At 40.7% G+C, this 27,281-nt stretch overlaps 1 protein-coding gene across 8 annotated transcripts in view; it reads right to left on the bottom strand.

Annotated features, from left to right (window-relative positions):
• NSD3 (nuclear receptor binding SET domain protein 3) overlaps positions 1-27,281 on the bottom strand; it is a 103,790-nt gene that overhangs the window by 31,832 nt on the left and 44,677 nt on the right. For 7 of the 8 annotated variants that reach the window (XM_055567051.1, XM_055567050.1, XM_055567049.1 and 4 more), the window contains exons 3-12: positions 23,082-23,153; positions 22,460-22,622; positions 16,308-16,462; positions 14,075-14,590; positions 12,024-12,150; positions 8,843-8,943; positions 6,480-6,525; positions 3,336-3,466; positions 2,604-2,732; positions 1,666-1,792 (exon numbers count right to left, since the gene is read on the bottom strand). In XM_055567051.1, the coding sequence (XP_055423026.1) occupies positions 1,666-1,792; positions 2,604-2,732; positions 3,336-3,466; positions 6,480-6,525; positions 8,843-8,943; positions 12,024-12,150; positions 14,075-14,590; positions 16,308-16,462; positions 22,460-22,622; positions 23,082-23,153 (1,567 nt within the window). Of the gene's footprint in view, positions 1-1,665; positions 1,793-2,603; positions 2,733-3,335; positions 3,467-4,295; positions 5,565-6,479; positions 6,526-8,842; positions 8,944-12,023; positions 12,151-14,074; positions 14,591-16,307; positions 16,463-22,459; positions 22,623-23,081; positions 23,154-27,281 lie in introns of those variants that run through there. The other variant, XM_055567057.1, reaches the window with a different exon arrangement.

Genomic DNA, 27,281 nt, shown 5'->3' with positions numbered 1-27,281 from the left:
AGGGTTCAAGTTCAATGAATGTGGATCCAATTTTCCCAGCACCATTTATTGAAAACACTATTGACCAGTGTTTGCACCCTTGTTAAAAAATCATTTGACCATATATGTGAGTTTATTTCTGGGCTCCCTAATCTATTTCATTGGTTTATGTCTTTATGCCAGTACTACACTGTTTTAACTACTGTAGCTTTGTAGTAAATTCTGAAATCAAGAAGTATGAGTCCTCTAACTTTGTTTTACTTAAATTGTTTTTAAAGCAAATTTCCTTCTTAAATTTTCTAGCAGATGTGTACCAAATTAGATTACATCTAACATTTGTTGGCAGATTTCTGCTGGATTCTAGAGCTAGAAGAGAAGCCCTAAGAGTGTTTTAATACTGAGATACATGGTCCTTCCCATCAGTAATTTAAACTACAGGCTGAAAATTTGAAAGCTTAATTTAAACTACAGGCACATCAATGACTCAGTGACAGGGTCTCAGAAAAGGGGCATGGTAGGGAAGGTGGGGAACCAAGAGTACGTGCTTGTTGTGTGTTTACACATTCAGAACTCATTCTGAAGGCCAAATAAAACAATGTGTAGATAATCTGACTCTGAGGCTGTCAGCTGGCAAACTGTCCAAAAGTTTTTCTGCAGAGTCTAAATGTGATCAATAAAATGATACCTTACATAGGGAAAAATATAAGTTATTTCTTTAAAACACCTTCTGTGGCTTAGTTTTTGCCTGTGTATATAAGTAAGGGTGTGTGGGTGTGGTCAGGATATATGATACATGATCCCCGTCTACTGGGTCAAGGTGGCAGAAGGCAGTGGGAAAGAGCAAGGACTCTGGGGTCAAGCTCTGCCTCCTGGGCCGGAACCCCAGCTTCACCATGTACATCTGTGACTCTGGGCAAGGCTGGGAACCAAACGCTCTAAACCTCAGTTTCACACTCTGTAAAATGGACATAATAATAGTAGTGATCTCATAATGTAATGAGGATCAAACAAGATAAGAAGATAAAATGCCGAGTATTAAGAGCAGCTGGCATTTAGGAAGTGTTTGGTTAAAAACAAAGTTACTGTTCTAATGGAATTTGGAATATACAAAAGATTTTTGGAGGCATACAAGTAAAAAAGTATAAAATAAATATCTATGAGAATCCAAATAAAGGGGGGAAAGAGTAGGAAAATAATAAAGTATCAATGGTAAGGTCAGCATATCATAAATACTTGACATCCAACTGGCTCATAGTTCCTCACAGCAAAACCGAGATAAAGCCCACAAAAACATACAAACAGGTTCCTAGAAGCACTACCAGGCCATCTCACAACCAGGTGACTTTTCACTTACATTATTGGTAACATCCTGCTTTCCATGACTTTACCTAGAAGCGAGGCTATGACACAGAAGAAATAAAAACTTATCTATTTCTTTCTCTCTATATAAATTATTTTGATTGGTGGAAGCCTACATATGGGGTAAAAGAAATAAATGGTGACACCCACCCCCAAACCAATTTCTGGCCCCTCCATCTTTCCACTCAAAATACAGCTCCCCATGGTTACAGTTTGTGATGTAACCATCACAGTCAGAGATTGATGTAACCTCTGTACAGTCAGAGGAGACAGAGGCTCTGCATACCCCCACCCGCTGCCCGTATCTACCAGAATAGGGATGCTCACCAGTTTTACACTCGACACAGACGAACTTTCCATCAGGGGGTGATGACAAGCCCAGACACTCCAGGTGGAAGTGTTTGCAGCACTCTCCCTCACAGGGAATCAGAGAATCACCAGAGCTTTCACAGATCTGTAACAAGGCAAAAAACCAGCAGTTCTCAAGCTGTACCAGGCATCGGGACCACTAGAGGGCCTGTGAAGACAAGCTTGCTGGGTCCACGGTTTCTGATTCAGTGGGTCTGGGTTGGGCCTGAGAATTTCCAGTAAGTATCCTGATGGTGCTTGTGCGGCTAGCCCTTCGCCCTCACTTTGAGAACCACTGAACTAGCAAACTCTTCCCTGCACCCAATATGTATAAAGTTTAAAAGTTATACTCGATCTTTGATGAGTCCTTCTTTGGAATCCACAGACTTCAACTTTGCTTCACAGCACAAAGCAGTATTTTTCAGAAAGGGGCCCACTCCAGTATTCTTGCCTGGAGAATCCCATGGACAGGGGAGCCTGGTGGGCTATAGTCTACAAGGTGGCAAAAGAGTCAGACATGACTTAGCAACTAAACAACAACATCCCAGTGAGGACCAGCAGTTTCATGTGAATAGTAAGTATTCCAACTCTGAAAGGGAAGAAAAGAGCCAGAAGTGGCTTTGAGGTCTGTAGCTTTAAAGTAATATTCCAAGTCAGAAAGATACTATCCTCTCTGGGACTTCCCTGGTTGTCCAGGGGCTAAGACTCCTTGCTCCCCATGCAGGGGGCCTAGATTCGATCCCTGATTAGGGAACTAGATCCCACATACTGTAAGGAAGACCCAAAGAAGCCAAATAAAGGAATACAATTTTTTTTTTTTTAAAGAAATATACTATCCTCTCTGACAGGATGGAGGCATTCTACTGGCAGGACATCACGGCAACTGTTTCAAGCTGCAGGACAGGTCCCTTGCCTACCTGACACACAGTGTCCTTCCTGCTCATTCCAGTGCCTCTTCGCGACAAACTTGAATCCACGGACTGCACATCAGAAACGTCTGCCTCTGCAGTAGCTGAAGGGCTATCGACTTGCTTTCCAAAGCCTGCCTGCGTGGAAAACAGAACAGGCTTTTAAGAAAAACAAAAATCTCCTCAAAATTAGGTGCTGTGAAAATCCTAGTAAGCCTTGCTCAAATAAACCTTCCCACAACCTCTTCTTTCTAAAACCCCTGGATACCAGATGTCTGCTGTTTTGACAGAAACTGTTAAAATGAAAAAAAAGAAAAAGAAAACAAACAAACTACGCTTCTGTTATGTAAAACCACAGTCCCCAACCTTTTTGGCACCAGGGACAGGTTTCATGGAAGACAACTTTTCCATGGACTGGGGGTGTGGGGCGGGGGGGGTTGGTTTCAGGATGATTCAAGTGCATTACATGTGTTGTGCATTTGATTTCTCTTATTACTACATCAGCTCCACCTCGGGTCATCAGGCCTTAGATCCCGGAGGTTGGAGACCTCTGATGTAAGAGATCAGCAAAGTTAAGAGACTCCTGTTACGAAATAACCAAAATGGTTTCTTTACTACCCATATTTTTTTCCCCCCAATTCCCCATTCTCACCAAAAAAAAAGAGCCAGGCAAAGCATTACTTGGTTACTTGGTTTGGCAAAGCAAGACGGCATTGCGCCCAGGCTCTGGGACATACTTACCTGCAGGTCACTCAGCCCTCTGGAATCGGAGTCAGACGTGTCTCTGTACGTGGAACCAGCCATTTCTACGTCGGTTGAGGCGCGGCTCCTTTTCTTTAGAGGTTTACAGGAATCTGAAATCTCGCTGGCACCTTAATACAACACACCGAAATTAATCCTAAAATAGTGCTTAACATTTGTTGTTTTAATTTTTTCTTGTGGGAGAATATTTTCTTTCCCCAAACTCATCTGTAGTGTGAGGAAAAAAAAAAAAAAAAAAAAAAGCATAGCTCTCTTTGTAACACTGAAGTCATGAGTCAAAACTTCATAAGCTTCTGACCTTCCTGATGGTGAGTGATGTAATTTACAACCGCTCTTTGAAAACATTTAATTCCGAGCTCCTGCACTAAAGCTATTTTCCGGCACAGAGCCCAAGTTCCAACCTAAACACCAACTCGGTGAGAACTGCAGGACAGCGGATCGATTTGGAGCAATGCAAAGAGCAGTTCAATTTGGCGGGGCAGGGGGAGGGAAGACATAAAACCCAACACACTGTGCAGCTTACAAATACGGTTGCAGAGACACCTCCTTCTTGTTTTTTATTAGGGATGTGACAAATCTTTGATTTGTATTCGATTCGTACACGGATAGTGCCATTTTCCCCCGAATTTTGCATTTCAGATGATTATTGCCCCCCACCCCAGATAAATCCTGGATGTTCACAGTTGTTTGTCTGAGACTTCCTCGGTGAAGGGCAGTTACTGTGACCACTGCAAGTGCTGCAGCACCGCGACATACGTCATGCCATCTAGGCGACACAGTGCTGAGGGCTGTAAACAGACAATCAATGTTCAAGTGCAGCCAAACCACGAACAGCTGGATGAGAGGCCTCTGTGTGGAATTGGTGCGGGAAGGAATAAGTATGGGGGGAAAAAAAAAAAAGGCAGAGAATAGTGTGGAATTTTTTTTTTTTTTTAAAACTGTGTGTAATACAAATCCGGCCAAAACAATAGTGCAAAAAGTTACAAAGCAACAATCTCTCAGGCTAATGCAGTATAGGCTATACAGAAACAGCCACGATGGAACGTGTGGATCAGCCACGGTGGATACCAAAGGAATCAAGGAGACGCTTAATATTTCAACCCACAGTTTTGTGTTTGGGACATCTTTTTTTTCCCCCAAAATTTCCATACAACAGACAGACATCTTAGATCAGCCCAGCAAGCTATGGTGGAGGTGTGCAGTCCAGAAGAGACCCAGGAGGAACAGGTCTCCCGAGGGCCGTGACGATCCGCAAAGGCTGGGCGGGGAGCAGTACTTGGTGTGTGGCCACGGTCTGTGGTGGAGGATGTGGACCTCGTGAGACTGCTCAGGTTAACCGGAACCTCGTCATCACATCCCATCCTACAAGGTTTTCAACTGAGGGTTTCCTTACATCTATAAAGTGAGGGTGCCTGCCCGTGTTAACGCTGATTTAAAAAAAAACCACAAGTACACAAATCTATCTCCTTCACTGTTGGTGTATGGACCCAGAACACCACCACAACATTATTTCCTTGGCCTAAAAGATCACTGGATTAACAAGGAGTTTTAACAGAGGAACAGGAGTGCTGTACTGAGAGGCTTTCGGAGGGAAACACAGGTACCGCCATTTCCGATGAGTTTCTGAAAATGCTAGAAAAAGGACAGACTGCCCACAGGCAGCCACCACGCTGTTCTCCATGATAACGGCACTAATGTTAAAAAAAATAAGAGCTTTTAATGATTGTAATGTATACAGTTTGGGCTGTTTGGCAAAACCCTGCGATGTGCATTAATGATGCTTTATTTAAAAACGTAAAACTGAAAAAAACAAAAAACAAAAAAACACCCCAAAAACAGTCCATGTTGAAATTGATCAGTGTAAGTTAAACGATGGTTTTTTTAGGCTGGACCCATGATTTAAGCTGTACCCATCCAGCTCAGACCAAAAAAAAAAAAAAATCATTTGAATGTTAAAGCAATTGTTCAGAGTCTTGAAGAAGAAACCAGGCAGGAAAACGCCAATAGTGATGATTGGCAAAATCAAAATCGAAAACAAAGAAACTGTTTTATCGAGCCGCCGACAAAGAAATCTTGCATGGAGACTACAAGTCTGGAGTTTCTGGGATGAAATTGTACAGGAATCTCAGTCCACAGTTTCCTCAATCGCTGCGGAGACGGAGCTGTCACTGAATCTGACAGAGCCCTGCACGCCCCGGTCCGCCGACCCTGTGGAATGGTGGAAACACAACGCAATCAGGCCTCCTAATCTCGCAGCGATCGCGATGTCTTTTCTTGGAGCTCCGCCAAGCAGTGTTCCCTCCGAGAGGCTGTTCAGTTCTGCTGAGGATCTCCACGGAGACCATCGCTGCAGACTTCTCCCCGAGAATGCAGAGAGGCTGGTGTTTTTTTTTTTTTTTTTAATAATGCAATTTGCCCAGAGTAAACTACAGGCATTAAATACAGTCTGATCTCACCAAAAACGCACGAATCAATGCTATGGAGTTTGTACTGCAGTCAAATTGCACACAGAAAGTACAGACTTAAGTTTAAGGTTTCTTAAACTTTGTGCATATCTCAAATAGATTCTGCATAAGATCAGCAAATAATGGCCATAAGTAGGCTATGAATCATTTTAATTTACAAAAAAAAAGATTTTACAGCACTGTAAAAAATAAACGTGGCAAGTTTTTTTTTTTTTTCAATCAGGTGGTCTCGTCTGATTTGTCATAGTCCAGGTTTGCCAACTATTGACATAGCTACTATTCGGTATTCAGTCGAATACCAAAAAAAGTGGATTCGTCACATCCCTAGTTTATAAACCAGTGAAACCCCAGAATCTTAAGGAGAAAAGTTGGAAACAGGTATTAAGCCTACGTGGTGTTCTCCAATTTACCAAAACGAACAAGACTTTTCACATGGAGGCACAGAGTAAGATCAACTCTAAGAGACACACACGCAGGCAGGCGCGCGCGCACGCACACACACACAAACACAGGGGAATGCTTCAGTTTCACACAAATCATTGACTGAAGAGCGACAACAATGATTTACAGAGACACACAAAAATACATGAAGTACGAAGAATTCTTTAAAATTGGTTTTAATTGAGGAAAATGCAGAGCAACATTATAAATAACTCACCTTTTTGTAATCCAGTCTTCACTGTAGCCTGAGGAACTGTTTCAACCTGTTTTGGACAGAAAAATACATCATGAGTAGGGAATTTTTCTTTCCTTCTGCTAAATTAACAGAGTGGGGGGAAAAAATAATATGGCCATCAATTTAAGTCATGATGAGCAATGAATGCATCTGAAATCTGGCATTGGTCCTGTTTTCTGGGTAAAGCTGTCTCAGGGTCAGGGAGGGTTTCAGTCTGAGCTGCCTGTGCCGGGCGCCAAGGGACAACACTCAGCCACATGCACTCGGGCAGCCCTCTCCCACTGCTTCCTCGGTGCCTGAAGACAACCCAGATGCTTTCCTCCGCATCTGGGAGGCAGGAGAGGGGTTGTTAGTACAAGCAGCCCCAGGGTTGCTGTAAGCTCCACCCGCCCCAAAGAGGTTTAGGGTAATTTTTTACTTACTATGATACTCCTCTTTTACTTACTATGATAGGCTCCTCTGTCCATGGGATTTTCCAGGCAATAGTACTGGAGTGGATTGCCATTTCCTTCTCCAGGGGATCTTCCCAACCCAGGACTCAAACCTGGGTCTCCCGCATTGCAGACAGAGGCTTTACTGTCTGAGCCACCAGGGAAGTCCCACTGTGATACTCAGGTTAATGCAACTCACAACCACTTTAAAGACCCTCCGCACCTGCACTGACATCTAAGTTGCTGGGGATCAGGACTCTCTCTTGTAGAGAGTGCTAAGGGGCTCCATACAGCTGGAAGCTCAATACTTGTGCTGCTAGTACAAACTTAAATTTGCGATATTGTAAAAGCGCTTTCTTGAGTGTCTTATGAACAGTGTCTTGATCCTACATTAGGACAGCAAGATCAGAAGTTACTCTGCCAAAGGATATGTAAAACGCGTGGTAACTGGAGGGCTGAACCGTTGGAATTGAAGGAACGATGCTCTTTGGAGGAGTTCCTGCTTAAGCTACAAACTGAATTTTAGTTTTCTTTGAGATGTGGTGAAATGTGCATGTTGCAACACAGTTTGTAAATATTTAAGGATTATTCTAAGCTTTTTTAAAAAAATTTTTATTTTTTATTTTTTACAACAGGTAGAAAAAAGCATACAACAGAAGAGCTTTTACAAGATACAATTGGAGATACAAATATAAAATCTTCTAAATAATCACTGGTATTGTTCTGCTACTAACTAAACACAGTGGCATTAACAATCTGTCCCATTTTTTGGTGCTCATTCTCCTTATTAATTTTAGTCTGGCTGGTCACAGACTGAGCTGGAGAACCAGCTGGCAAAGTCACAACTTCATTTTGGTAAGGAATACTGTAGACCTGCAAGAGCTTAGAAAGATTTATTGGAATATGATTTCCTAAGTATGAAAGCTAATGATGATAAAAGAACATCAGATTAGTATACTATTTAAATTTGTGTTAAACTATTTCTAAAAAAATTGTTTTACATGCTTGCTGATACCATGACGCACCCACAAAATCACCTCAAGTTTGGAAGTTTAAAATTCTGAAGGAAATCATTTAAATAGAAAACTCCACATTCTTCTAAATGTATTTGAGTGGTTTTAAAAATAGAAAGCTTATTGGAACTAATACTATTCACAATTCTTTTTGTTTAATAGCAGCTGTCTGGTCTGTAAAAATGAATATCTTTTTAAACAATGAAGAGAAATTCTGACTGTGAGCTTAAGTTAAAGGAGTAATGGTTTCTAAAAATTTCTTTGAAAATGTAACTTAGTATGCCTATTACTACAATGATTACACTGGCTGAATACCCTTCAGTCAACGTGCCCCTCCCTTTTTAAATAGTGTGTATCTGATAACCCAATAACAGGTGAGTGTCATTCTACTGGGAAAACAACATTCCAAAAAAATCTGTGATATCAGCAGAAAAACCAGATCATCTATGATTATGTTTCTTAAATAAAACTCTTACGGTTAAGTTAATTTGACTTGTTTAAAAAATAAAATTAACACATACTAGCAGCTTAGGTCAAAAATTAAAATTAAAAAAAAAAGGGGTGGGGGGGACTCAGAGATGGTTCCAAATAAAAATCATGAAAACATGAAATCATTTTGCTCATAACAGAAAATTCAAAATAAATGAGAGGAATTTTTAAAAGTCTTGGACTACTGGTTTCCCATCTCCTGAAGCCTGACTGTTTTCTGTGAAAATGCTTGAAGCAGAATCACAGGGATGCTGTCTTAGAACTGGGTACTGGAATTCATCAGGGCAGAAGCATGAGATAGTCCAGAAGGGAAATCCAGTGTTGGGGAGGTCTCGCCTTCTTTTAAGGTACCAACATAAGCCACAACATTTACAAATACAAGGCTTTAACTCTCTACAGGTAGGAAGCCAACCTGCTCCTTTTTGATCTTCTTCTTTGGCACAACCTCAGTGGATTTCTCCGATTCAGAACGAGTTCTAATTGATCTTCTCTGCTGCTTCTTTTCTACTGAGCCTAAAAGATAATTTAAACAAGCAAATAAAAACTCACTCGAGGATGCCTTGACATTTAAATAATTAAGATCTGACCAAATTCCCTGCTTTTCTCATCCATTACCTTTGGTCTTGTAATTACAAATCATTAAAAACTATTAAAACACTTGGGAGTACACAAAAAATTGTAGATTAAATTGTAAAGGCTGATAAGTTGAGACTAGGATTCATGAAAGACCCTAAACTATACAAATAAAGAGGAATTAAGTTTTTAAAAATTATATAGTCAAACTAAAATAGAGTAGCCCCTGCTCACGACAACTAGAGAAAGCCCAGGTGCAGCAATGAAGACCCAGCTCAGCCAAAAATAAAAATAAATAAAATTTAGATACAATAAAAATACTAAAAATGGGAATTCCCTAGTGGTCCAATGGTTAGGACTCCATGCTTCCACTGCAGGGGACACGGGTTGGATCCCTGGTCAGGGAGCTAAGATCACGCATGACATGTGGCACAGCCAAAAAAAAAAAACCCAACAAAACCCCAAAAATGAAAAAAAAAAAAAAAAAAAACAAACCAAAAACACCCTAAACAATGAAAAAGTATTCTGTTTATGTTCTAAGGGATAAGAAGTGAGCATCTCTGGATTTGGAAAATAGCATAGAGATCTTGTATAAATGCAAATATGATTCCTCAAACCACAGAAAAGGAGCAGTGCCACACATTCTAGGTAGTGCCTAAATTTACTGAGAAAAAGCCTGAAAATTCTCCATGAGTAGTTAACACCAACTGAGATGATGATGATGCAATCAGTTTCTGAAAGGAGACCAGGTCTCTTTTCTGACTTTTCAACCACAGAAGTTTTTTCACAAGGAGCAAAATGGTCATTTAAGGAGGCAAAATATGCGTATCAGCTACAGCTGGCAACCAAATTTAACCCAAGGTCAAAGCTTTAGACCGCTCATCTCTAAAGTAAGGTCACAAAAGTCATTTACAATCTAATTACATATGTCTGCCTAAGGAAGAAACTGAACTTTTTCTCGATATAAAGAATAATAACTGGACTTTCCATGGTGGCTCAGTGGTAAAGAATCCACCTGCCAGTGCAGGAGACAGGGTTTGATCCCTGATCTGGGAAGATCCCACATGCTTCGGGGCAAGTAAGTCCCTGCGCCACAACTAAGCCTGTGCTCTAGAGCCTGGGAGCCTCAACTACGTGCCCTCGAGTCCATATGCCCTCGAGCCCGTGCCCCGCAACAAGAGAAGCCACCGCAACAGGAAGCTGGTGCGCCGCAAGTAGAGAACAGCCTAGGCTCTCTACAACTAGAGAAGAGCTGCGCAGCAATGAAGCCCCAGCACAGCCAACAAATAAAATTATTTTTTAAAAAATAATTACAACCTTCCACAGCTTAAAAAAATAAAAAAAAGGAAAGAAGAAAATTCACAGGAGAACTTAAATGGAAAGGACAACATGAAGATAAAATGTTCAGTAGCTGAGGGGAAGAAAACACCAAGCTCCATTAAAAGTCAAAGTTTAATATTGAAGATCAATCTAGTATTCTATGCAGAATTTACTTTCTCCCTAGTTCGGAGAAAAATGGATGTTTACTGATCCTCCTAGTGTAAGTATCATGCTGACATTCAGACAAATTACCACCCGTTCAGTGTAAAGAAAGATGACAAAACCTGGACCTAACTACAAAGCCCTGAGGCCAACCGTCTCGCGGCATCTAAGAAGGTAACAAAAGCGTTCAACTATGGCTAATTAATGCAGGATCTTCTAAGTCCATTATTCATTGCTTCAACATTGTAATTTCACTTTTTATACAGGATTCTGAAACGACACAAGTTGCAAGTTTGGTTCTGGACTTGGCTACTCTCCCCTTGAATGCAGCCTCCTCTCCCAACTCGTTGCCGGATGAAGGTTTCCTATTTACTCCACCCCACCACAAATAACGCCACCATCTCGCCCCATCCTGCAGGCCTGTCACTTTTTTTTTTAAAAGAAAAGTAGCCCAAGTTCTTTCCTGAATAATGTTTGTTTTTATTTAACTTTTGTAAGAAGAATTTTAACTCAAAATTTCCCTTACAAAAACATTTATCTCTTAGTGTCCCTCAATTACAGGTTTCCCTGAATTATTATTGATCTAAGATTACGACCTCAGGTCTCAAGACTTTAATCCTTCTGGACAATTATTTGGTCACTTCTTAGATTCCAAAAAAATTTCAAAAGAACAGTGAAGGAAGTCCAAAAGGGAGAGGATATATGTATATGTATAGCTGGTTCACTCTGCTATACAGTAGAAAATAACATAACACCATTTTAAAGCAACTATACTCCAAAAAAATTAAAAAAAAAAACAAACAAAAAAAAACAAAACCCAAAGTGAAACATACTCCTTTCTTCTAAGATTTCAAATGATCAAGTTTAGTTGATATCTAACTCTTTTCTTGACAGCTGTATGCAGCAGTAATACTGTTATATAAACCAAACCAACCAGACACTCAATTTAAGTTACAAGTCAGTCTTTGCCTACTCCAAAGGCACAATCTTACTGAATATAGGCATTTCTCCTTTGAGTTACACTAATGTATCTTGGTTTTCAATTCAAGCTATTTGTTAATCAGAGAAGATTCTAATAAGAGAGTTAGGCCCGAGACCCTCAGCTACCGATATCTAGCACACCTAAGGGAAATGGAAAAAGCGTGGGCATCCACCAATTTGAGTTCCACAGGGGATAAAGGAGGAAATATAAGTGTGTATTAATACTTCCGGAAAAACTAAAGCTGTTATTTTCACATAGAGAGATCATCAAATGATGCATCTAAGTCAGATATGTATAGATTTTATAACTATGCTCTTTTCATCATAGAATCCTATTATTTAAATTCCTATAGGAAAAATAACTATCACTGTTACTATCAATAAAGCTCTTTGGTCCCTAAACCATTCTCTATTGAGATAATTGCCTTTATAATTTGATTTTTTAAAAATATAACTTGATTCTGATAATGAAGGTTTCCTAGGAACACAGTTGCCATGTGATCATCCAGCAGAACCAAGACCTCAAATGGGTCTATGTACTCTATACTCATACCCACCTGCAGAACCAGATGTTGCTTCAGGAGATGACATATTCTGAGTTGCCTTTTCATTCCTCTGGTTTGGTGTAGAAATTATAAGTCTGTCTTGTCCCCTGACACTTATTTCTGTTTTGTTACCAATTCCCTTCAAAATAAGGCAAATTAAAAAAAAACAAACAAACAGGTGATTACCAGACAAACGGCATTGCTGGCTTATAAAGATGGCCTAAGACCATCATAATGTGCTTGGATTTTATATGGTTTTTGATTGCAGTTACTTTATTATCCTTGCCATTATCAGAACAATTTTATTAAGTCATCAGGTTGTATTCTAAAATGTATGATGAGATTATTGGGGGGAAAAAAAAACTATTTGTTAAGCCCAGATGACGAATATCACTTAAAAAAAAACCTGTAGTACCTATTCTTCTGTCAAAACCAAAACATTTTCTGGTCTGAATGGTCTCTTCCTTTACCCACATCGCAGTAAGAGAACTGTAGGCATTTTTATGTGGTAAAGTACTCTACTACATGGATAAAAATGCCAATGTGTCTTTGAAAGACAAGACTCTCCTTAGATCACAGAAGTATGACCAAACTGTGCACCCAATAAACAATTTGGAGCAGACAGAAGTCCAATTTCAGTTCTGTCTCATTTTAGGTATTTTTTAATGCAGTGAAATAAGAGAGTGATTAATAAATATAATATATGTATTTTTATAGCCTTCATTTTTAAAAGGTCAGTTTTACCTCAAATTTCATTTAAATAGCACTCTTTGGAGGGGGGTGACCAAGTTTGACTTGTGCATCCCAAAGCAGATAAAAACCAGCTCCAAGAATGAAGCCAATTCACATTCAAAAACCACACAAAGGATTTATTTGCTAGTCAAAGCTGTTCACAGAACCAAATGGGGACTATAACTTAAGTTTTTCCATGGAGCTTCACCTTAGTGAAATTAGTTGACTCTGTAGGCAGAAACAGATTAACAGAGGACATTTACACCTGGGGAAAATTTATCACTGATGAGGTGCCCCTATATTTATTTATTTTAATGAGCATGTGACACTGTTAAGAAATAACCACAGAATTCTTCAAAACTTGTACACATCCATGCATGTGAGCTCAGTTGCTAAGTCGTGTTCGACTCTTTTGCAACCCCATGGACTGCAGCCCACCACGCTCCTCTGTCCGTGGGATTTTCTAGGCAAGAATACTGGAGTGGGGTGCCATTGCCTTCTCCAGGGGGTCTTCTCAACCCAGGGATCAAACATGCATCTCCTGCATTGGCAGGCGGTTCACTACTGAGCCACGAGGGAACTCCACACAACCATGAGGAGCCACTAAATTGAATACACAAGCCCACGGTTATGGGGTGGGCTGGGAGGGTAGTGAAGAGGTATATTAAAAATGACAAATGTTATAAAAGTTTTAAAGCCTTAAACTCTAAGTGCCCTGAGTGGAGGCCCAGGGCGGGCTGAGGAAGGCATTTTGTCTGAAGAGGCTGAATTCATGCCCCTACCCAGGCTATCACCATGGTTCATTGTGACAGGACACACACAGCTCTGATATTTCCCTAAAATGCATGAGCACCCCAAGCCAACGTGAGCCGAACAAAATTGCTGGTGCCACCAAATGGATCAGCAGGTACAATGCTTACAATGGTTAATTCAGATAAATGACAGAGATGATTTAATCAGAAACATACTTTGCAACTAAAAAAAAAAAAAGCTAACCACACAAACTAGAAATGGGCAAAGTGCCCAGTTTTTTCCCATAATTTTAGGGAGCTGAGCTCAATTTTGGCTGCACAGCTCAAGATTAATCTAGTACAGATGGGGATATTACAGAAGAGGGGGGGAAAAGAAGGAAAACAAAGCCTTTTTGCCTATGTCCTTTTTGCCCCCATCTTAAACATAGTAAACTGACTGTACATTTCAAGTGTGGTGAATACAAAGGGTATTTAGATGATGACCTTGTGTTATCTGGGTTGTTTTTTTTTTAAATGCCAACACTGACTACTTACTAGACACCTGGGTTCCCCTAGAAAACCCATGAGAAAAGGAGATACCTTCGTCGAATAAACAAACTGATCGATAAATTTCCCATCTCCTGTAGCATTCTGCAGAGCAAACACTTGTTCAATTTTCACCACGGGAGACATGTTACACTTCTGCAAGTCCAGGCTCCCTTTGTGCATGGTGATGGACGCTGGTAGGGATTTCCTCGCTGCCGCCGTTTTCCAGGCCACCTTCACGGGAGGGGGCTCATCCTCGTCCACGCCCGTGTGCCGCCGCTGGCTGTGTCTCCGCATTTCAGTACCTGAGGGCGAGGAGGCTGCCTCCCCGGCGTTGGTCTGTTCTGGCTGCACATTGAGCACCGACCTCGGTCTTCGGGGCTTTTTTACTTCAGCTTTGGAGACAACGTTCTTTTTTGCTTGGGATAAAGTCTCCTCGGGCTGTTTATCAATATAGATGAAAGTGTACTGTTCTATCCTCTCCTCCCGGGTCATGGTCAGCGCTTTCTCGGCGTGGGCAATGCCGATGTCCCACTGGGCACGTTCTCTCTGAGGCCGCGGTTTCCGAATCTGGAAAGAAAGATGCAGGCATTAGGGAACACACTTTATTCTAACTGGGCTTCCCTGGTGGCGGAGTTGGTAAAGAATCTGCCTGTAATGCAGGGGAGCCAGGTTTGATCCCTAGGTCGGGAAGGTCCCCTGGAGGCGGGCATGACAACCCACTCCAGTATTCTCGCCTGGAGAATCCCATGGACCTAGGATCCTGGTGGGCTACAGTCCATGGAGTCGCAAAGAGTCAGACACGACCGAGCGACTAACACTTTATTCCAACAGGGACATTGAAACCCATGCGTATTTCCCATGTGGTCTTATAGTCTTTCCAGGTGTGCATACACACCTTCAGGGTCTTCAGGCAAATAAAGGAAATGTTCTGAGCCTGTAATTCTGATGGATCCGTGCTACTACCGAGGACACGCAGGTCCACTCTCTCTGATGGTAAACCCTTCCCTGTCGCCCACTCTGCTGGACGAGTCCCTCCAAGGAGTTGTCCTCTTCACATCACAGTCATAAAAAGCTAGCAATGATGATGGCGGAGAGAAGGAAGGTGACAGAAATGATTGCTTTCAGTGGCCTAGGAAACACAAACATTAAAAACGTCACCCTCAAGCTCAGGGGTGCTGCACAGACCACAACAGAGCTAAGGGAGGGGCAGAGAACCAGTGTTTGGAGCTATGCGGCTGGCTTGTGCCAGGATGCAAACAGGGTGCAGAGAAAGGAGAGCCCCGAGGAATGCGTGACAGTCGACAAGACACGAGAAGACAGGAACGTATGAGGGGAAAAATAAACCTGAATCACAGTTTCCACAGTCCTGATCAGACGACTGGATTGGCAAGACAGATAAGAAAATTTTGAATAAAGGTATGTGAATGACCAAAACAAGTAGGAATTAGCCAGGGAGCTTAGACTGAGGGAGCCAGAAATTAGCTAATGGAACCATCAGACAGTATAGTATGTGTCAAACAATGACATTTAAATTTGTAACATGTTACAGAATGTTTAATAAAAGTCATCAAAATCCTCTGAAATAATATTAGCTTACTGTGAAAACAGAACACATTTCTGAATCACCAGAGGCCCACACTAAATTAGTTGAGTTAAAAAAACTCAACCAGACACATTATCAAGAATACAGGTCTAAATTCTAATACGTCCACCACCACATCATCTTTGGTTCCATCACTAATGTGACCTTGGCTGAACCAACTACTCAAGGTTTTTGTGCCTCAATCTCTTCATCCGTAGAAATAGGAATAATAGTATCTACACCTCATTGACATTGTAATGAAGATTAAATGGATTAACACATAAATAAAATGCTTAAAAAAGTGCCCGTCTCAGTGTAAATACTAAATATTTTTAAAACTTTACTTTCATACAACAATTTTGCTAAACAAGCATAAAGGGGAATTAGGGCAGGATGCTGAAATTAAATGAAAAGAATAGAAATCTCTGACAATATACACATTTCACTAGCATCTATTAGACTTTATGCATTTGAATTCAAAATAGAAGCCAAAATTGTATTAAGCAGAAAAAGTTTTTGAGAGGACTGTGATGTTGTTTATATGTAAAATTTGACACAGTGATAATAAATTATTAAAATTGAACTTAGAGGATTAAAATAAATCATTCTAATTGCCTGAATTCAAGTATGAAAAGCTCTACTAAATTATTAAGTCCTTTAAAATCCGTATTCAGTTGACCATGCTTCTATGTCATCAGTCACCTTCTGCTTTTCAGAGTGATTGCTGGCTTGTCTGGTCGCTTCAGCCAGTAGTTCCTCATACTGTTTGTGGCCTTTATACTCTCGGACCCGCTTCTCATGAACCCACGCCCTCTCTGGCTGGTTGCTAAAAAACTGGACGTGATACTCCCGGGCACCTGCAAGCAAAAATTCTTGTTAGCCATTTCACGGCATAAGCAGCCACATATATTTGCCAAAAATGTGAACCTAAGCTGGGTTCCCCGGTTTACTCTGATTAAAACTTGTAATTTTTGGATCATCCAAAGATGCAATCCAACATCTACCAATGACACAACTAATAGCTACTATAAAAATCACCTCAAACGATTAAAATTAGTACAGTGAGTTTTAAGAAGAAAAATATATTACACATATTCTGCTCATTATCAGATTTGTTACCTTGGTTACACGATGTATTTTCACAGGCCTCAAACCTTTTTACAAACAAATCTGGGTATAAATAATTTTTCCTTCAAAAAAGGCATATTTTCTTGGACTTTTAAAAGCTAAGAGCTGATCAAACTGCTTTTCTCTTGACATAAAAGTGTGGCTGAAACTCCAGTACTTAACTACCTGATACGAAGAACTGACTCCTTGGAAAAGACCCTGATGCTGGGAAAGACTGAAGGCAGGAGGAAAAGGGGATGACAGAGGATGAGATGATTGGATGGCATCACTGACTCGATGGACATGAGTTTGAGCAAGCTCTGGGAGTTGGTGATGGATAGGGAGGCCTGGCGTGCTGTAGTCCATGGGGTCGCAAAGAGTCAGACACGACTGAGTGACTGAACTGAACTGAAAAGCGTGGCAAACAGGACCAGGAGAACAGGAGAGGTTGCAGAGATCCCCAGGCTCTCATGAGGTCAAAACCTTTGTCATTGTAATGAAGAAGATGTCTTTTTTGAGATGTTGACATGTGCAGTCAATACGGCAAGAGCAATGCTGGGTCAGACTGCTGGTATCTCAGCACAAATAAAGGCAGTGAGTGATTCCAAATTACACTGGTGTTGTATCCTTCACAGTCACATGCTGGCAGTTTAAAAAAAAAAAGGCCAGTTTTACTTAATGCCCTTGATGAAGCAGTAAAAATGATTAATTTTACTACATCTCAACCCTTTGAGTTTGAGATAGTGAAGGACAGGGAAGCCTGGTGTGCTGCAGTCCATGGGGTCGCAAACAGTCAGACACGACTGAGCAACTGAACAACAACAACGTCTCGACCCTTGAACATACGTCTTTCTCATATTCTGCGTGATGACACAGGAAGGGTGTAAATCACTTCTGTGCGCTTCAGATATGATGGCTGTCAAGAGGGGAAAAATTTCTGTGATTGAACCGCATGGTGACCCGGCCGCAACCTCTTCACAGAACACCATTTTTACTTGAAAGAATGACCGCAAGGAAAACTAGATTATTGGAACTTCAGAGTTTGGCAGATATTTTCTCGAAAATGAACAAACAAGTTTTTCACTTCAAGAAAAACAACTGATGGTGTTTGTTGCCAATAATAAAATTTGATCTTTCAAGAAAAATTAGAATATTGGAAAACTAGTATCTGTCCCTAGGAATTTTCCAACTTCTCAGTAATCAAAGAATTTTCTGATGAAGTAAGTGGTGACTTAAAGAATGTGATTTTTTAAAACTATCTATAAAGGAATGTGTCAACATTTGGAAGACAGGCACAAAATATGATTTAAATGGCTAATATATGATGTTACTAAGTCATAAAAGGCAAAGATCCACTCAAAGTATAAGACAGAACCAATGGATTTTAATGTCATGAAGTACAAAAAGTTTATTGACAGGATTTCAGATTCCATATTGCAACTGACCCACTTCTTGCTGAGTATGGGTGTAATATCAAAGAAATAGGTCCACAATTATCTGAAAAGGCTATTCAAACACTTCCCTTTTCCGACTACACATCTGTGTGAAGCCAGATTATCTTCCTTTTCTTCAAAGCAAGAAACCATAATAGGCTGAATGTAGCAGATACAAGAATCTAGTGTTTTCAGTTAAGCAATTGGCAAAAATGTAAAAATACCATTCTTCTCAATTTTTTTGCTTGAGAAAATATTTTTCATAAAACGTGAAAAATTTATGATATAACAGAGAGTATATTTTCTTCTAATTGGTAAATATTTTAAACTTTCTCAGCTCTAACTTTTAAATTAACATAAACAGTAATAGATATAACCTATATAAAGCTAAAGTGTTTAGAGTCCTCACATTTCAAGAGTAAAAGGGGTTCTGGGACCAAAATATCTGAGAACCATAGCTCTCCAGTGGTGCTACTCTGAGACTGGTTCCCAGGATAAGTGTGCTACAAAACAGAGACGCTAAGAGTGAGCCTTTAGAAACTATGATAATTTGACACTGCACGATATCTAGGCTCACAATCAGGGATTCTGTGTGTGTGTGTGTGTGTGCTAAGCGGCTTCAGGCATGTCTGACTCTCTGTGACCCTACGGCTGCAGCCCGTCATGCTCCACTGTCCATGGGATTCTCCAGGCAAGAATAGTGGAGTGGGTTGCCATGCCCTCCTCCAGGAGATCTTCCCGACCCAGGAATCAAATCCGCATTTCTATGTCTCCTGCACTGGCAGGCAGGGTTCTTTAGGACTAGTGCCACCTGGGAAGTCCCCAGGGATCCTGTACTGTATATTTTTTTTTTTTTGAAAGGGGAGGCTTTTCATTTCTCTAATAGTCAATTTTATCGTATTGGATAAACCTAGAGTTTGTCATATAGAATGAAGTTCCATATCTGGAGGATGAGACTGGGCACCTCTGGCTTCTGACCAAACGTATTGTTATAAGCAGAAAAAGCATTTCAGTTTTAACTTTTAAACTTAAAATGAGAAAGACCTAAACGATAAAATACAACTTAAAATAGGTATCCGATCCAAACATCTTTCAATGTGCTTTTCAAAGAATTATCTCTTAATGTGTGAAAACCGTTAACTATGTTTTCCAATGCTAAGAATCTGACTAATAGCAATACTGACTAAAAACAATATGGAAACCAAAGATTACTGTATAAAATTCAAGGTAAATTTTACAAAGCAGTTTAGATAATAAGCAACACAAAATGCTTCTCAGGTATCACGTGTAGAGTGTAATCAACAAAATCAAGTTTTATATTGTGTTTCTGGTTTTCAGAAAAACTGTCAAAAAACTACTTCATTTAAAACTGCACTGCACAGGCATGCAATGAAATATTATCTCGCAATAAAAAGAGACAACATAGATGAACTTCTAACCATGGTGCTAAGTGAAAGAAACCAGACCTAAAAGGCATCATATCGTATGACTTGATTTATATGAAATGTCCAGAAAAGGCAAATCTACAGAGATGAAAAGTAGTTAGTGGCTACTTAGGGCTGGGGGGGTGAAAGTGGGGGATGAGGAGTGACTGCTAATAGATATGGGACTTCTTTTCTGGGTTGATGAAAAAAAGTTTTCAGATTAGATTGTGGTGAAAGTGAAAGTCACTCAGTCACTTCCAATTCTTTGCGACCCCAAGGAATAGTCCATGGAATTCTCCAGGCCAGGACACTGGAGTGGGTTGCCATGCCTTCCTCCAGGGGATCCTCACTTCCCAGAGATCTATCCAGGTCTCCCTCATTGCAGGCAGATGCTTTACTGTCTGAACCACCAGGGAAGCCCAAGAATACTGGAGTAGGTAGCCTATCCCTTTCTCCAGTGGATCTTTCCAACCCAGGAGTTGAACTGGGGTCTCCTGCATTGCGGGCAGATTCTTTACCAGCTGAGCCACAAGGGAAGCCCATAGGATCATGGTGATGGCCGCATAACTGTAAATGTGCTAAACATCACCAGATTGCACGCTCTAAAAGGGTGAATTTTATGGCACGTAAAACATATCTCGGGAAGGCTATTACTTCAAAAACTACTGCAGAAAAGAGAAAATTGAAGATATTATCAGAAGGTACATTTTTCAAACCTAAATTCTCAGATTTTGGTTTCCTCAATAGTACAAACAAAACTCAGTTTTTCCAGCACTAAAGTACTGAGGACCAGACCAGATTAATTCATAAAATGAATGCAAATACTTCCTTTGAAATACAAGATGAGGCATAAATTGTACCTTCCTTTGTATCCCAGAAAAAAAAAATTCTTTATATAATCCCAAAAGGCTGGTTTTCTAAGGGGAGAGAACTGAGGAACCACAGCTCTCACGTAATGCAGGATCTCAGAATGCTCTGGAGGCCCAGACACGCACTGTTTTATCTAAGGCTTGTCCCTCTTGGGAAACCCTTGTCCCTGTCTTCTCTCATTCAAGATATTCACAGATTCTTAAAAGTGCAAGGCACTTCAGAGATTAATAGTCTAACACTCTTACTACATAAATGAAGGAACTAGGACTGCCTTCCTCAGCCTCTATAACTCATGAGCAGGGGGTTCAGTTATTTTCTCCCCTTATTATACACTAGTGGTTAAGAGTGAAGGTGATGGAGGAAGATTTCTTTGAGACTCTGTTTACAGATCTGAAGCAAGATGATATTAGGCCCTGCTTCACAGTGTTGATGCCACAAGGGCTGCTTAAGAACACATACAAAGGAGTTGTTTTTGTGTTGTTGGGTTTTTTTTGGCCATGCCACACAACATGTGGGCTCTTAGTTCCCTGACCAGGGATCAAACCTGCACTCCTTGCACTGGAAGCGTAGAGTCTCAACCACTGGACAGCCAGGGAAGTCCTACAAAAGAACTGTTCAACAGTGTGCCTTGCACAAAAGTGGACATTCAACAATGTACTTTTTTAAAAAAATTCATAATTCTGTACTGGGGTTAACACTGTTGTGGTAGTTTCCGGTGCACACGTGCTCACGCCTCCATTCTCCCCAAACTCCCCTCCCACCCAGGCTGCCACGTAACACTGAGCAGAGCTCCCTGTGCTGGACAGTAGGTAATGTTGCCTTTTTTTAAACTTCTGCCCCACTGATGCTTCCAGTCTCCCCAGCGGTTAATCAGTGCACTATAATGACAAGATGATTGTCTTCTGCATCTGGCTGGATCCCTTGCTGGGCAGCACAAGAGTTACAAATATGGCAGATCTCATCACAAATCTGACTTGTCGGACCTTTTCCCGCCTCATAACAGTGAACAGGCACCAATATAGGAAGTTTAAAATGAGAGAAAAAGAAATAGGTGCAAACTTGTCACAGGCAATAAGGGACTTGACAACTGATTCCACAAAGCAAATATCCAGAAATAAATTCCAAACTCCAACCTTCCTTCGGCTACTAATAAGCAAGTCCATTCCTAGGAATCTACCCTATAGATTTTAGTCAAACATCTTAACATTTATTAACATTCCTAAGGTAGGATTCTATGCCATTCAAAGTATACTTATTTATCACATTGAATATTTAGGGATGTTTCAGTAAATTTACAGATTCGAAAATGGAGTAAAAAGAAAGTTTTTAATTAAAAATAAACAAAACCTCAAAAAACCACAAAAATAAAATGGGAGTTAAGGAGGAAAAAAGCATCTCACAAAATTTATCAGGATGAAAAGCACCTCTTTGAGTAAAAAAGTTAGTACCCACAGGCATCAAAGATGAAACAAAAATGTTCCAAGAAAGCTTGGCCCAAATGTCTTTAAGCTCACATAAGGCATTTCATTACTTACAAGTCTGCTTTCTTTGGAATTCATACGAGACGACAGTCAGATTAAGGTTTGTTTGTTTTTAAAAAAGAAATGTGAGAGAAATTATAAAACAAACATAGGATGTTTCAAGGGAAAACAAGGACTATGTCAGCTGTAGAGCCTCTTCCAGTTAAGATAACCGTTGTTATTGCACTGTTCATCAAAAACTGGCATTGAGGTATAGGTTTGATCCCTGGGTCGGGAAGATCCCCTGGAGGAGGAAATGGCAACCCACCGCTGTATTCTTGCCTGGAGAATCCCACGGACAGAGGAGCCTGGCGGGCTACAGTCCGCGGGGTCGCACAGACTTGGACACAACTAAGCACGTGTGCACACACACATATGTGTTTTTGTGGTGTCAGATTATATTATCATGTATGTACTTTTATATTCATAAAAACCCATAAGAGTCACTTTTTTGCCCCAATACCCATTTTTACTTAATACCCATTCATGCCTCTTCTTACCTCTTGTGTTAATTTTGGTGTGTACCTCAAGTTGGGGGTCACTGGACACCATGCAAGGCCACCAAGGATAGGTTCCCACCTTAGACCAAACAAGATCGCCGACCTGGAACTTCACACCAGCGGACGCCTCTGCTGTTGGAACAGAAGGTAGCATCGGCTGAACCTGTAGGAAAAGGTCATAAAAAACTGTCAGTAGAAAAGAAACTTTTAAAAAGAAAAATGTACAAAATACATCAAACATGCTAACCATGGAAAATTAATCTTCACTCATACTTTTGTCTGATGCCTGCTATCCATATCTAGCAAAAGGGAAGAAGAGAGGAGGAAAATAATTAATAAGCTCCACCCCAAATACTAAAATTAGGATGGATGGTTTCTATCGCCAAATTATTGATAAGTGATCTCAAAAATTCACAAGTATGAAAAAATGGTCATAGATTTTAAAAGGAAAGTAATTCCCTAAAAAAAAAAAAAAAAAAATCTACCTCTTAAGCCAGCTCCAAGATTTATTTCAGTAAAATTCCTGAAGTAATAATCACTGCTATGTGTGTTCTGATTGAATCACTCTGCACCCACCTTCTCATACCACGTTTGGTTAGACAGTATTCACTAAGCCACTCACCGGGGTCTCCTCTTTCAGCACTGGGTCTTCTCTTGGTTTTTCTGATACAGGGTCAACCCTCTCATTTGGTCTCTGGGTGAAAAGAATAAAATGGCAGCAAACCAAAGAACAGTGACACACATATAAACAGAAAGCGAAACAGGAAATCAGGGACATACGTTAGCTGAATAATGTGAGGAGTACAACGTCCATAGCATATGACACTGTGTCTTAACATCCCATGTCCACTCTACACCACAGCCAATGTTCCTACTTCTTACGCTATCTCTTTAAAAACTTAATTTCTTAATCTTTTGATTCCCATTTTTTTTAACCTATCAGAGGACAGAAAAATGGGCACTCTGAGATTGCTAGTAAGAAGTAACTTGGAATTTTTCTAGAGAACAATTTGGTAATATGTATGAAAAGCCTTAAATTTTCAGACTCTGACCCAGCAAATCCATTCTAAAAATGTATACTGAAAAAGCACTGATACATACATAGATACACACAAACATACATACAAAGACAATCACATCGGTGATATTTTACAAGAGCAAATACTAGAATTAGTCTGGATGTCCAAAAGTACAGAGTTAACTAAATAAACTGTAATACAACTAGTTAGTAGAATTTTAATACGAATTTTTAAGTGACACAGAAAAATAACAATATAATGTTATTTGTAAACAATAAACTGCAAAGCATTTGTATAATGTGATTCCAATCCTGGAAAAATAATTTTTATGTGTACAGGAAAAAAAAGAGTAGAAGGATACCACCAGAAGATAGACTACATGATTTTCTGGATGTGCTTTTCTATATTTGTCAAATTGCCTACAATAACATCACATTACTTTTCTATTCATAAAACCTACAAATACGTCATTTAAAAGTTGATTTCTACACACCTTTGAGGAGGCAATTTGGGAGCAAAACTCAAAACAAACTCTTTAGTTTAACAATTGTATTTTAGGAACCTGTCCTATAGAAATAAACAAAGTGAGAAAATCTAAGCACAGGGATGGTGACTGTAACACGATCTGAAGTCAGTAACCCACACCTATCAACATCTTCCTACTTGTTATTTAAAAACAGCCTGTAAGGACTTCCCTGGTGGTCCAGTGGTTAAGAATCTGCCTGCCAAGTGCAGGGGGCATGGGCTTGATCCCTGGTCCAGGAACACTCCACGTGATTCAGAACAGCTAAGTCCAGGAGCCTAGAGCCCGTGCTCTGCAACAAGAGAAGCCCTCACACCGCAACTGGGGAAAGCCCGTGAGCAACCAAGACCCAGTGCAGCCAAAAAAATAAAATTAAAAAATTATTTTAAAAAATAGCCTGGATCATAAGGCAGTTCTATTTCCAGTTTCTTAAGGAATCTCCACACTGTTCTCCATAGTGGCTGTACTAGTTTGCATTCCCACCAACAGTGTAAGAGGGTTCCCTTTTCTCCACACCCTCTCCAGCATTTATTGCTTGTAGACTTTTGGATCGCAGCCATTCTGACTGGCGTGAAATGGTACCTCATAGTGGTTTCGATTTGCATTTCTCTGATAATGAGTGATGTTGAACATCTTTTCATGTGTTTGTTAGCTGCTGGGCATACACACTGAGGAAACCAGAAGGGAAAGGTACACGTGTACCCCAATGTTCATCACAGCACTGTTTATAATAGCCAGGACATGGAAGCAACCTAGATGCCCATCAGCAGATGAATGGATAAGAAAGCTGTGATACATATACACAATGGAGTATTACTCAGCCATTAAAAAGAATACATTTGAATCAGTTCTAATGAGGTGGATGAAACTGGAACCTATTATACAGAGTGAAGTAAGCCAGAAAGAAAAACACCAATACAGTATACTAACCCATATATATGGAATTTAGAAAGATGGTAACAATAACCCTGTGTACGAGACAGCAAAAGAGACACTGATGTATAGATCAGTCTTATGGACTCTGTGGGAGAGGGAGAGGGTGGGGAGATTTGGGAGAATGGCATTGAAACATGTATAATATCATGTATGAAACGAGTCGCCAGTCCAGGTTCGATGCATGATACTGGATGCTTGGGGCTGGTGCACTGGGACGACCCAGAGGGAGGGTATGGGGAGGGGGGAGGGAGGAGGGTTCAGGATGGGGAGCACGGGTAAACCTGTGGCGGATTCATTTCGATGTTTGGCAAAACTAATACAATATTGTAAAGTTTAAAACTAAAATAAAATTTAAAAAAAATAGCCTGGACATGCCTTGAAAAATATTTGATACATTGTACAATAAATTGATTATACAGTCGTTATGTTTGAGGAAGATTAGGAAAATGAGGAGAAAAGACAGATACCTGTATATTGCATTTTCTGTAAAAAACAATTGCTTTTGTAATTTAAAATGTTCAAAAACTTTTCTTACTTGTCAAAGAACAGAATTTAATTTAGATGACTTAAAAAAAAGAGAGGTCCAAGAGACCATTAACTTAGGTCTAATTTCACTTAAAAACTATGGCTAATTCTAGAAGTTACTTAAAATTCTCCATTCAATTAATTCAAGACATTTAAGATACTGCTATAAAAACAAAGTTTTATTAAGTAAAAGAAACTGTGAAAATTGTTAGGAAATGATAAGCGAGACTCATGCCAATCCCCACGTGTTGGTCGTTCACTGGACAGTGCCCAGAGTTCCTGGCCTGTTCTAGAAGCTGGTATGCAATGGTAAAACATACAGATGTGACGCCTGACCTCAAAGAGCTCACAGGTGGGTAGGACAGACAGACAGACAAAACATGAAGCACGGTTAGTCACTCAATCATGTCTCACTCTTTACAACCCCATGGACTGTAGCCCACCAGGCTCCTCTGTCCATGGGATTCTCCAGGCAAGAATACTGGAGTGGGTTGCCATTCCCTTCTCCAGGGGATCTTCCCGACCCAGGGAATGAACCCTCGTCTTCTGTGTCTCCTGCGTTGCAGGTAGATTCTTTACCCGCTGAACCATTTGGGAATTCAACACAAACATACACTCATACAATGTACGAAGAGAAGTAACAGTGTGTGGGCATGCAGCTATCAGGAAAAGCCTCTCTGAGAAAGTATAATCTGAACCAAAAGAAGAGGAGTTGTAGTCCAGTAAAAAAAGTGGGGGAAAGAACATTCCAGAGAATAGCAGCATGTGTGAAGTCTCCGAGGTTAAACAAAGGTAGGAACTTCAAAAGAGCCCTTACGGCAGCCACAACTGCCCCAAAGAGGAGAGAGGTTACAAAACGGGAGGGGAGGAGGCGACCTCACCAGGGCCTTGTGAGCCATGTTCAAGGGTTTTATCTCAAGTGCAATGAAAGCCTCAGAAGAGGATTAGGGGGAGAAGTAACACGTGCCAATTTCTGTTTTAAAACGATCGTGTTAGCTGTTGTGTGGAGAATATCTTGGAAAGGAGCGAGAGGGGAGGCGGGATGTTTAATGAGGAGGCTACTGAAAATACTGGAAGTAGCCCGCGTGGAAGAAGGCGGCGGCGGCACTACGTGAACTCTGTCTGATCGTCCGTGGCGGTGCTATGACTGGCTAATCCGATAGGACTCACTCACTGAGCAGGAGACAGAAACCTATGTTCAAGTGAGAATTCCCCCTCTCCCACCCCCGGTCACTGGTGTGACGAGGCAGGTTAAAAATACTGTCCACATTTGCATAAGCAGCTTCATTTCAGTCCAAAGATATAGAGCAAGCCTTGACCTCAGCTTCTGAATTCTCAAGCTACAGCAGAAGGACAGGGCCACCTGGGCAAGCTTGTGTGTAGCTGGAAAAGCAAGTCCTCCTCCTCCCCTGCCTTCAGTCTTGGAGACGTCGGAGCGTTCGCGAGGACCTTTAACTCTGAGGCCAGACAGATAAGGAGTGACTCATCTCTGCCAGATGATGGAATCCTACTATTGTAAGAGCTGATCTGAAGCTCATAAACATTTCTCCCTTTCTGGATTAAACACAGGATTTCCTTCAAAATCTTTATATTATTCAAATGTCTTATCTCTTCCTGATTTTCCTGGTTGGTTCCAGGTTGTTCGCCTTTCCTTCAAATGAAAGTCGCTCAGTCGTGTCCGACTCTTTGCAACCCCATGGTCTATACAGTCCAGGAATTCTCCAGGCCAGAATACTGGAGTGGGTAGCCTTTCCCTGCTCCAGGAGATCTTCCCAACCCAGGGTCTCCTGCATTGCAGGTGGAATCTTTACCAACTGAG

Source organism: Bubalus kerabau, chromosome 2 (genome assembly GCF_029407905.1).
Source record: "Bubalus kerabau isolate K-KA32 ecotype Philippines breed swamp buffalo chromosome 2, PCC_UOA_SB_1v2, whole genome shotgun sequence".
NCBI lineage: Eukaryota > Metazoa > Chordata > Mammalia > Artiodactyla > Bovidae > Bubalus > Bubalus kerabau.
Note: the sequence above shows the minus strand (reverse complement) of the source record. Positions and strands in the feature narration are given on the sequence as shown.